The sequence below is a fragment of the Vidua chalybeata genome, chromosome 9 (genome assembly GCF_026979565.1).
Source record: "Vidua chalybeata isolate OUT-0048 chromosome 9, bVidCha1 merged haplotype, whole genome shotgun sequence".
Classification (NCBI taxonomy): Eukaryota; Metazoa; Chordata; class Aves; order Passeriformes; family Viduidae; genus Vidua; species Vidua chalybeata.
Genome location: NC_071538.1, coordinates 8,899,910 through 8,912,373, shown reverse-complemented (window position 1 = coordinate 8,912,373; position 12,464 = coordinate 8,899,910). Strand labels below are relative to the sequence as shown.

The following is a 12,464-nucleotide window of genomic DNA, read 5'->3' as shown; positions in this document are numbered from 1 at the left end:
GTTCATGCAAGAGCCCAGGGATTTACGAGTGCCAAGTGCACTCATTAGAGGAGTGGGCTGGTCATTCAGTAACATCCAGCTCCCTGCCAACACAACTTAAGTTGGAAATGCAGGAAAAATGGAGGGTTTGGTGCAGCGGATCTTCATCCACTGGCTCTGTGACCTGCTCCCCAAGAAAAAAAAGATACAAATCTTCCTCTTAGGCACTTGCTATCAAGATAACCATTGTACTGCTTAAGGATGAAAGACAAAAGTGGATCCTTCTAACTACTCTCACCAAATTAAAGCTGAAGGAAGCTCCTGATAGCTCAGCTTTACTACTTCAGACTTTCTTAGATGTTTATGGTAATTGTCTTCTGGGTAATTTGTTTAAATTTGTGTGTAAACAAAGGGTTTGTACACATCTACAGCCTCACACAGTGTGTGTGTCATTTCTGAGAAACATTCCAGCCATAGATCACTCTTTTCATTTTCCCTTCAGAGAAAACCAATTCAAGGCTGGATTATGGCATTACCTGCAGCAGGAGCCAGTGCAGCATCACAGGCCTCTGCAAATCAAATGGCCAGTTTTAATATTTCCTCAAGTGGTCCTCAAATGAGAAAAAGCCTTCTGTTTCCCTGCTTCTCTGAATGTCTTTGGGCAGCTGCTCAAGAGGCATAACTCAGTTTGACTGCACTGGAGGCCGTGGCCATGTGCCCACATGCACCAGCAGAAGATCCCTCCACTTCAGAAGAAGTCATTTCACTCAATTCTGCTCCTTGTTATCTTATATAGGACTTTTTTCCCCCCCACTCTATATGTAAATATCCATCAACTTGTACTTGTCCACATTGCTCTTACAGGAGGGATTCGGCTAAGGCACCTTTTTTCCACTTTCCAAGTGGTTTCTGGGGATTATTTTTACAAGAAAATGGGAATCAAGTACTTGCAAACTATAAGGTCATAGTCTTCCCTAGCAAAAGGCAGAGGCAAGAGCAAGCCAAGCCTCCCATGAGTGGGGCAGCTTTGACAGCAACTCATGCCCAGTCATCCACTGGCAGGTCCGACACTCCTGGTCCTGGTGTATTTGCAAAGCCCATCCCCAAACACACATCATGAGCTATCCATCCCCAAACACACATCATGGGCTCTCCATCCCATAATCACCTCTCTCACCATGTCCCACCCATGCTCTTCATCTGCCAGCGATCAGTCAGATCTAAACTTTCTGTTGCATTCATGCTCTTGCATTTAAATGCTCCTCACCCTACAAACACCCAACAACAAAACAACAACGAAGAACCCCAACAAAAACCCCTAAACAAGCCAACTCTGGTGTTTACTTCCCGATTTCCACCTGTAGCAACCTGAAACAAAGCAACAATCACAGTTTTGCTGTATCACATGATTCCCTGCCAACAATACTTTCCAGTGATGCTTGATAAGTAAGTCCTGTTTACCCAAACTAGCACAAGTAGAATAACACATGTCAACCAACTGCTTTTTCATTTAGGACCCTTAGCCCAGAGAAGGGGGAGCAAAAAACCCTTTCCCCATTCAAATAGCACCTACTCATGCCAGGAACGCCTCAAGTTAAGAAGACTTGGGTAAATAAAAGTTTAAAAGTTCTGACTCCTAGGAGCTGTTTTACTAGGAATTCAACTTTCTGCTTAAATAAGTGAGGTAAGTCCAGCTAGTTATGTTCCTACTTATATTAGTTGCATATATGGGATATCAAGTATTTTTATTTTTTCCAGATCCAAGAAGATGAAGCTTTCTGCACTGGCCCCTATTCTTGTGGGAATATAAAGAGAAAACCATGCCTCCCCTCCTAATGTATTAGTGCCCCCTAATATACACCAGATGATCAATAAACTGCATAAAAATTAAATCAAACTGACAGTCTTTAAAAATGGGCTCTAAGCAGAAACAATTGTTTTAAAGACTGTGGTGTCTGGAGTATTAAACTCACGTGCTGTTGTGTTATTAATCTCTTTGTTGGAAGCCAATTGATTTCCCCTGCCTGTATCTGTCAATTAAATATTCAGCATCGCAGCCACAATGGAAGAGTTGATGTTTTGGAATGCAAAAAGTTTTTTTTGAGACGCGCTGCTGACAGCTCCCTTCCATGCCACAGCATCTCCAAAAGCCATCGCATCCCCAAAAAAAGAGCGGGCAGGCAAACCCAAAACCTCTGCCAGGGGCTGCGAGAGCGCTCCGAAGTTTTAAAGGAATGAGTTTAGCGAGACGGGAGAAAGAGAGGAGCGCTGGTAAAGCCGCCAGCGGGAGCGACGCGGCAACCAGAGCGGCAGGAGTTGCTGTTTTCCATTATTCACCAAAACACGAGCCGGGCTGACCGTAGAGCGCTGCCTCCACCTGGAGCTGGCCCCGGCGCCGCCGAGGTGCCGCCGAGCCAGCGCCGGGCGCGGGGCCCGTGCCGGGGGCAGCCCCGGGGCGCATCCCCGAGCCCACAGTGCCCCCTGCGCACCGCCCGGGCCGCTCCCCCAGCGCCGGCAGCGGGGGCAGCGAGCCGCAGATCACAGCAAACCACCCGGAATGAGTGCGTGGGGGTGCGGGGCTGCCGTGCCCGGCTCTCCCCGCGGGGACCCCCGGCCGCCCCCCGCGCTCCCCAGCCCGGCGCGGCCGCTCCCCGGCTGCCCCGCTCGCCGCCCGGCCCGGCTCTCCCGGCGGCCCCGCTCCGCTTTTGTTTGGGAAGCGGCGCGGCCGGGGCACGGCCGAGCTCTGCCCGCCCGCCGCCGAACTTTCCCAAAAGTTTTTCCCGGGGAGCGATGGGGGTGCGGGAGCCGGGAGAGGGGGCGCGGAGCCCGCGGTGCTCACCCATGACGAGGCAGAGGCAGTCGAGGCAGATGAGCAGGGCTTTCTTGCTGCTGCTCTTGGCCGGGTTGTTGTTGAGCGCCGGGCTGCCCCCATTCTTGCTCTCCGGCGGGATCGCCTTGTCGTACTTGTAGCTCTGCATTATCGGGGGCGAGCGCCCGGGACGAGCCGTGCCGAGCCGAGCTGGGCCGTGCCGGGCCGCAGGGAGCCGCTCGGAGCCGAGCCGAGCCGAGCCGAGCCGCGCCGCCGCCGGGCTCGCACGCCGTGCGCCGGGGAGGTGCTGCCCGCGCCGCCGGAGCCGCTCCCGGCCTCTCCGGTGGGGCACGGGGAGGCGAGAGAGGCAGGCGGGTCTTCCCAAGGAGAGAGGAGGGAAAAAAAAAAAAAAATCAAAGTAGCAAAACAAAAACCAAAACAAGCCCCCCCCCAAAAAAAACCCCAATCGCCAGGAAAACAGCGAAGGGGCAGCGAGTGAGAAGTTTGCGAGTTGTCCCAAAGGCGGTGGAAAAGTCCTGAAGGAAAAGCCGGGGGCAAGGATTAAAAAAAAAACCAAAAAACAAAACAAAAAAAAAAAAAAAAAACAACGTGTATATATATATATATATATTTATATATATATGTGTGTATATATATGTTTGAAGGTCTCAGTCCGGGAGAAGGTGCGGGGCGATGCTGCCCCGGGGGCAGGTGGGCTCCGCGTTGGGCTCCGCTGCGCTGCGCTGCGCTGGGGGCTCCCGCCGCGCCCGCCCCGGCCGCTCTGGGAGCCACCGGCTCGGTTCTGCACTTTTATTTCGCGAGGCGCTTTCCACCCCTCAGGAAAAAAAAAAAAAAAAAAAAAAAAAGAGAAGAAGAAGAGGGGAAAAAAAAAAAATCAGTCACTTCGCCTCGGATGGGATATCCAAGTAAGCACAGCCCCTTTCCTGCATCTGACATTTTACATACATAATTAACTCCACATTTTTTCCTCAGGGAAGTTAAAAAAAAAAAAAAAAAAAAAAAGTTAGGAGCTAAGTTTTCTCTCGAATGAGGGAGCCTCTAGCGTTCGTTCGTACAGGAGTGCAGGGGGGAAAGGAAAACAACCAGCCGATCCAAGGCTGGAGGACTCCCGAAAGCTGGGAACGGTGCAAGGGGCAGAAAACTAACAACAAATAACTTTATAAACATTTTTCTCATGTTTTTTTTTTTCTCCCTGCCCTCCAGCTCTGTTCCGTGTGCTGACGCAGGGGAGGGGACATGATGTGTGGGGTACCCACAGACCCTGGCAGACCCCAGCCGGGCGACCCTGGGCTGAATTTTGGCTGTGCCACCCTGCCAGGTGCCACCGCCGAACCGTGGCAGCTTTGCCCTCCCGCAGCAGCACCACCACCTTCATCAAATGAGCGTACCGAGAGAGTTGGGTGAGGGATTGTTGTGTTGGTTAATCGCTCGTTTGGGCTAATTAAAAACCATCAAGGAAGTAAAGGAGAGGTTTCCCAGGAACCCGAGCTGGCAGGAGGGCAATGCTGTGCTCTGAGCAGGGGTGCAGGAGGTGGGGAGAGAGCTGCTACCCCCGGGAACTGCTCAGGATGGTGTTTTAACTACTTCTCCTCTTCGTTTTGGGTCGTGCGTTTGACCTCAGCCTCTCACCTGTGTGCTGGCACATATCCTGCTGCATCCCTGGCGTTTCCCGGGCAGGGAGAGTCCCCAGCAAGGCCACCCTTCCCTGCTGCTCCTCCCGGAGCTGCAGACTACAGCCCAAGCCTGGGCAAGGGCAGGTTTTCAGGAATCTGTTTAGACACATACACGGGCATACTGAGGCCAGCCTGGGAGGGAGGAAGAAAGTGAAGTGGCTGTTTTCAAATTTTACTTTTATATGTGTGGTATAAAAAGAAAGGGGAAAACAGACCTTGGACGTTCCCCCAGTTTTTTCATTAAGCCTCAGTGATGCCTCAGTGACGTGAAACCAGGTGCCACCTCCCACCTTGCTGTTGAGGGGACTCTTTTGCCCGTTATCATCACCCCATGGCACTGAATACAAAAGCATCACTTTTGGCCCAAAATGGTGCCAATCACCCACCCAGGGAAACAAGCTGGCTTTGAAGGACACATCTCAAGGTCTCTCTGTCTTTCCCCTGAGCGTGGCAGAAGTGTGGGTGCCTAATTTAGGCTCCGTGGGTGCCTGGAGCAAGTGGAAAGAATCTTCACGTGGGAATTCTCCCCCAGCTGTGGGCACACTGCCCAGCCCAGCTCACATCCACGGTGGGGTCAAGCATCCACCTTCTCTTCACCCTTCAGAGCCTGGCCCTGCCTAGAGGAGCCCACAGACTCCAGCAGCTGGCTCCATCCTCCCCAAATCTGCCGATTCCCTGGGTTAAATTCCATTTTGCGTTCAAAGTAAGGAGAAAAAAAAAAAAAAAGCAAACAAAAATTGAGACTTATCATTGTAACAGCAAATAAGAAAAAAAAAAGATACTTTCTTATACTTTCAGGGAAAATGAAATTATGGTTTTGTATTTGCATTTACAGGACCCCTCAGGCTACTTATGTCTGCATTTTCGTAACAAAAAGATTGTGCTGTTAATTGATGCAAGCCAGGACACACAAATCTGAATCTTGGACAACTTCTTAAGGGAGCAGCAGCCACCACAATTGCCCAGTTCACATCTGACAATGGGTAAGTCAGAAATGCCAAAAAAGCAGCTTCTATGCCTTTGTCAATAATATGCAAGAGATTCATTGGTAATAATTGTTTATTCATAAATGGAATTATCAAATATGCCATGCAACAGTATCCTTCAAGACCTCAGCTTTTCCTTTCAGTCAGACTTGAAATTCTCACTATGGACTGAGGTTTCGCTTTATACAAATTACTTGAATGAGCTGAGTTTGTACTATTAGTGAATTTTTCTCTGCATTTTTGAAGAAGGACTGATTTTCACCACCTTCCCACCCCAGCTGGACCAAACCTCTGGTAAACAAGGAATACACTGATATAATTTCTGGGAAGATCAAGAATTGTTGTACCACTTGACCTTTCCCAGACTTATTTTATAACCCAACAATTTGAAAAGAGGAATTGAGTTTTATTCATTCAGTCTTGTCATTTTAAGAGAATCATGTCTTTAAGGCTACTCCTGGAATAGGCAAAGGGGCATGAACTTGTTGCTTCCCTTTTATCTTTGTATCAGCGGGACAAGACTATGTGGAAATCTGCTCATGACATGTCAAGAACTTAAAAACTGAGAGGAGGTTTGTACCTTACTCACTCATCATGACCAGTCAACGTAATCCTGGCCAAAGGGTATCTGCCAAAGAAACCACCCTAAGCCAAACTAAAAAACAACAGGAAAAGGCTCTTGTATTTCCTTTTTTTTTTTTTCTTCCCCATAGAAGAGGGTGCTCAAGTGGGACAGTAAGGTCTGGTTTGGGGCAAGAGGAGCCCAGACCTCTTGCTTGAGAGGTTATGAGAGCTTGTGTTTCCACCAGATGCACAGGGTTGGTGTGGGGACAGAGAGGGGAAAGGAGAAGGCTCCAGATTCTGCTCTGAGGCTCATGGAAGTAGTTCATCCCACACACACATTATTTAACGTAAAAGAACTATTTGTTGGAGCAGGGAGTGAACCTGTAGCCTGCCCTTATGCTCCTGCTTACCCCATCCTGCTCCCCTTGGCTCAGCACAGCTTTAAGGTGTCCCTACAACGTGTTCCATCAGTGCAGCATCCAGCACTGGCTCTGGGGTGCAGAGGCAGCTGGGCAGCAGCACTGCCCTTGGCCAGCACCGTCCCTGTGCTCCTGGGGCTGCTCCTTGGCCAGGCAGGACGTGGCCCTGGCATTCCTGGCTGCTCCACTTACAAGTGCAGAGTGTCCCAGAGCCCTGGAATGGTTTGAGTTGGAAGGAACCATAGAGATCATCTCATTCCCCATGGGCAGGGACAACTTCCACCATCCCAGGTTGCTCCAAGCCCCATCTAACCCGGCCCTGAGAATTTCCAGGGATGGAGCAGCCATGGCTTCTCTGGGCAGCCTGTGCTAGGGCCTCCCCACCCTCACAGGGAAGAATTTCTTCCTCATACCTAATGTAACCCTGCCCTCTGTCATTTCAAAGCCATTCCCCCTTCTATCACTCCACGTCCTTGTCCAAAGTCCCTTTCCACTTCTTTTGGATCCCCTTTAGGTACGGGAAAGGCGTTCTAATGTCTCCCTGGAGCCTTCTCTTCTGCTCCTCCTGATGTTCTGCAAACACAGATGCTGTTGCAGAGCAGTTGATGCCCGAAGTGTGCCCGGTGGGATGCTCATTTTGATGCACTGCCCAGTGCCATGCCACCCCTTCCACTCCAGACCGACGGCCAGCTCTTCCCTGGGAGCCCACTTTCCTTTTCTGTCACAGGGAGGATTTTGGCAGCAGCTCTTCTGGAGAGGGGACACGCAGTGTGGGAGGACCAGGCCCTGCCTATTGTATTTCTGGGAGCTGCTAATGACCATGGCTACAGCAAGCCTAAAATAAGAAAGGGAGCTGATTGTTATCCGTTATCTGAGATTGTTCCCCTCCGAAGGGGGAAATCGGAGCACAGTTACGTGCTGCACATCAGGTGGCCTGAACTGGGGTCACGAGGCCGAAATACCAGTAAGCTTCTGAAAAGTCCAAAGCTCAACCACCACTACCCTGTTCAGGGGTATTTTTAGCATCACCAGCTGCTGCTGCTGGGGAAAACACCCTCAGAGGGGCTGCGAGTGGGGGCATTGCCCTGCCCAACCCATGGCAGGAGGAGGTTGAGGGCAGGACACCTGCTGTGTCCCCTGCCCGTGTCCCCATGCTGGACACCATCCCCGGCGCCAGGTTGTCCAACCTGCACAGTCAACATTGCCCTGTTAAATTTTTACAAAGGCTGGAGTTAGACCTGTCATTGTAGAGAAAGGCAAATAAAAGTGAAATCCAAAGGGGGCCCAGTTCTGCCCTCCCCAGTGCAGCTGGGAAGGATCAAGCCTCATAAACCTTCAGGTCATTAAAAAGAATTAGCTGATAAATGTCATCCTGATGCAGCATTTGGTGCTGTCCAGGAAGTTGGGGATCCAGGCTGATGCAGGCCAGGAGGGTCAGCCCTCAGGCACGTGCCTCAGTGACCCGAGGGCTGGGAAATTCTGTGGTCAGGGACCCGTTCCTGGCATCACAAATCACTCAGGGTCAGCAACATTCAATTTGCCAACAACTTAAAGTCCAGTCTGTTTTGAAACCAACATCTGTATTCCTGCCAACTTTCACAACCCTGATGTTTCTCCCTAATTTAATTTAGTTCCCCTAAATCTTGCTGGCTCTTGACATGATTGGAGGATTTCAATTCACATTATTACAAAAATGAAAAAAAAAAAAAAAAAGGAAATAAATTTCAAATTACATGATCACAACAAACAGCATGAAAATGTGAGCTCAAAATCTCATCTGAAAGATCAAAACACAGAAGCTGTAATAAAGGACGTTATTCGATTTAAGATTTTCTAAAGACCAAATCCCATTATTTGAAGGAGCCTGATATATAATTTGGGGACACTGGGGACTGGTAACACCTTGTTACAGTACAGTCACAGTCGTGTCTGCCATCCCTGTCCTCAAAAAAGAGAATAACAGCACCATCTACTGCCATTCCTCAGCATTCGCTTGGGAATGCCAAACTCCAGCTCCAGCAAAGCACCTCTGCAGGTCGTGGCCCGGTATTGACAGAGGAACAAGCAAACTCGGACTGCAAAAATCAGAAATCAGCAGTCTGAATTACTACTGATGCACGCTAATTATAAAAAAAAAAAAAAAATCAGGCCTCAATAATACACCTTGCCCCTGAAAAGTGGTGGCATTGAAAAAAGCATTTCACCAGACCAGCATTTTCGTATATTTCCCCCAAATCCCTTCACGTGTTTATTAGCGTAGCCTTGAAGGGCTGTCTGTGGAATTCCCCATTTCCACCGTGGGCAGGCGTTTCCACCGTCAACAACAGCTCGTGAAAGACGTGGAACATCACCCTGGTTTCCAGCCTGGTGAAATCCGGGTCTGTGCTCGGGGCTGGCCAGCTCCCAGGAGTTTGTTTGAAAGTCAAGAATGTGCCATGGTTTAATTACGCTGCTAGGCCGGGGCCTAAATGAAAGCCCCGTTATAAAGAGCAGTCTCAGAGGAGAGGTCCAGCTCGGGGTTTTTCGCCCCGAATTGATTACTGGTTAACTCGGGGTAGTTAACACGTTTGTAATGTCTGGTCCAGGCACTTCCCAGGTATTTGTTGCAGGATACAAACATCTGTGGTTTATAAAGTAAACAGGTCCGCCGACATTTTTTCGGCTTGGATTTATTTCTGGTCGCAAACCGTCTCAATGACCTGGTTGAAAATGCTCCGCATGCAAGTGAAAAGTGAAAGAAAAATTAATATCTTTTTCCACGTCTAGACCAAGCCATTTTTATGGGCCACCCCATGGCTTTTGGCATCACCTTCAAAGCGTGAAGGCCTGATGATGAACACGGGTGCTGGTGGGGCAGGTGTGTGGTGGCCACCATGGGGCATCAGGAAAAGGGATGATGAACATGAGGTTGTGACTTCCCAAAGTGAATCTAGACTCTGATGGGATAGTACTGGAGGGATCTGGGTGTGTAACTGGGGAAGCAGGGAGAGGATTTTGAAAGACATCACAAGCAAAAAAAAAAAAAAAAAAACAAAAAGAAAAAAAAAAGTGGAGCAAGATTGAGGCTCATCAAGAGATGAAGCAGCACAAGGAAAAACTGAAGCGCGTGGCCCCACATGTGGGGACCCTCTGTCCTTCCTGTCTTGCACAATTATAGAACAAAAAATGGAGTTTCACCGGGGCAGAGCTCCAGCATCACTCCTCATGTGAGCAGCGAGGCCCAGGCCAGGTATTTGTATACAATGCAAAAGTCCCTGGGCTTATCTGCTCCCAAGCCTCTCTATCTTGATAAGTCATTGTCCACCAGCCTCAAGAATTTCAATGTGTTTGCCAGGGCCAGGCTGGACCCTACCCAAATATTTGCTCCAGCACACAGACTGGGTTTGCTGTAACCCTGCTCGTCCCTTTGTGCCATGCAGTGCCAGGGGGATATAAGGGAGATGCACAGCCCAGTTCTGCCATGGAGAAACTTCACTGCCTCTGCAACAAAACAGGGAGAAAAGAGGTTTTTCAGGCACAGCCCTTCAGAGCTGTGGCTGAGCAAGGTTGTGCCACGTGCTGACAAAATTTAATGGTTCCGTGGCAGCAGCCACTTGAGCAGGAGTGGAGGGCAGGACTTCAGTGGGCTCTGAGTTCTGCACCAAGCCTTCAAGTGGCACAGCACATCCACAAAATCTCAGCAGCAGCCTTCAAAGCCTGCTCTTTGCTCCCATTTATCTTATCTAGTGCTCCACTGAAGCATGGATTTACATAATACACACCTAATATATTAATGTTTCTATTCATCGAGAGGACCTCGACACCGTTTTCTTTGAAAGTCTTGCCAGAAACGCTCAGGCTCCTTAAAAGACAAGAGGGTTTTATAGCTCTGAAAAGGATTTGCTCCCCCATTTGTATTCTGAATCCTTTCACAGAGGCTGTTTGCTTCTGTGATAAGAGCCAGGCCCAAAAACTCAGGAGTATTAGGATCCACAGTTTGGGTTAGTAGTGAATTACAAAACTACAGCACTCAAATTACTGACTCAGCATGAACTAGTTGTTTCACACCCCCCTTCTAGCTGCAATTCTTTCCCCAGTAAATTATCTTACAACACAGCCTTTTAGTAGTGAAGCCTTGTCACACTTGTCATACACATTTTCATTTTCTCTCTAAGTACACAAACTTCCCTTCTTGCTTCAGTTTTCTCTGCCAGTTTAATTTTGCTTCAGAACTGGATTTCCAAAGGCTGAAGAAGTGTCTGTAAAGAAGAAAAAAATCCTGTTCAAGTTATGATATTGACCTTACTGCAGCTCAAATGACTTTACAGATGCACACAAAGTTGCCTTGCAGACCACAGCATCAAACCACTAGAAGGAGGCTATTTTCCCTGTGAAGCCAAGCAGCTTCCCTGGGATATATATCCAGGTTATCTCTTCCTTTATTTTGAAGGGGATGAATAAATACCTGCTTTTACATGAATTTTTGGGCATAAATTATTCTTCTACCCAAAGGTGGACTAAGGAAAATAAGAAGCACATTGCCCACTTTATTTATAAATAGTGACAATCATCAAACCTTGGAAGACATTTTTGAGTGTTGGGTTAGTGGCTGATCTTTCTGCCTTCATGTCTTGCTTTGTGATGCAGCTGAACACAAAGTATCTGGCTCAGTACAGGAGGAGATGAAATTAGGTGGCTTCAGCTATCCAGAGACTCAGACTAGGGCATTAATGGTCTCTTCTGATCTTCAAAATCTGCAAATTTGCTCTGAGTTGGGGATTATGAAAGAGCAAAGAGTAAATCCATTTAAAATTGGCAGTAAATGTCAGGGACTACACTTTAAACACACAAAGACACAGGTCCACTGACAGTCATTGCCCAACAGCCCACAAAGTAACTCCTGTGCTCCACCACAGACCCTTTATCTCCTTTATCAGAATTGCCAACATCAAACACTGAATGTCAAAATCCTCCTTTTTCCAAACCACGAGACTATTTTGAAACACTGGGATTCAAAAATAAAAGAAAAAGACACCTCCCCCTCCTCAAAATGATGCATTTTGGTTTTTCATTTTACCCTTCCTCACCTGCCAACATTTTCCTAGGCACACTCCAGCCTTTACACCCTCCTGCCTTCAGTAAATCTTTGTGCAACCAGCTGCTGGGAAAGTGGGGCAAAATGCTTTTGGGGTGACAAACCCGAGTGCAAAAACACAAATCACACAAGTCTGAGAAGGCACTGATTTCATTTGGGTTTGTTTTCTCAGGGACTGCCAGCCTGGGTGGCTCTGTGACTGCCTGTGCTTCTGTGGGCACCTGACAAGCAGCCCAAAAAATACTGCTAGGTCATGATGGGCATTAAGGAACATGGCCCTGATTTTACTCTTTTCTACAGTACTTGGATGAAGAGCTGCTAATAATGGCCCTCAAAGAGAAACTATGAATCACAGAATGGTTTGGGTTGGAAGGGACCTTAAAGATCACCTTGTTCCACCCCCTGCCACAGGCAGGGACACCTTCCACCATCCCAGGTTGCTCCAAGCCCTGTCCAACCAAGCCTTGAACACTTCCAGGGATGGTCCAGCCACAGCTTCTCTGGGCAAACTGTGCCACAACCTCACCATCCTCATGGGGAAGAATTTCTTCCCAATATCCCATCTAACCCTGCCCTCTGTCAGTGTGAAGCCATTCCCCCTGTCCTTTCCACGTCCTTGTCCCAGGTCCCTCTCCAGCTCTCTAGGAGGCCCTTTAGGCACTGGAAGGGGCTTTGAGGTCTGTTTGGAACCATCTCCAGGCTGAACACCCTCAGCTCTCCCAGGGCTCTGCAGCCCTCAGATGATCTTTGTGGCTGGACTCACTCCAGCAGCTCCATGTCCTTTCATGAACACTCCACAGGTTTTTCCTATTTCTTGACCCATTCTTGCTCATGTTTTCCATACTCAGAGAGCACCTTGGCGGCTGAGAAGCCGTTGTTCTCTGTATCACACACCCCACCTGAAGGCAAGAGAGAGAACAGGCCAAAACAGAAAAAGAG

General features: G+C 48.7%; 1 protein-coding gene across 1 annotated transcript in view; it reads right to left on the bottom strand.

Annotated features, from left to right (window-relative positions):
- The window catches only part of PLPP3 (phospholipid phosphatase 3), a 44,421-nt gene extending 40,865 nt beyond the window's left edge, over positions 1-3,556 (bottom strand). The window contains exon 1 of the mRNA XM_053950941.1: positions 2,819-3,556. Coding sequence (XP_053806916.1) covers positions 2,819-2,957 — 139 coding nt within the window. The 5' untranslated portion in view covers positions 2,958-3,556. The remainder of the gene's footprint in view (positions 1-2,818) is intronic.
- Between the last annotated feature and the right edge of the window lie 8,908 nt (positions 3,557-12,464).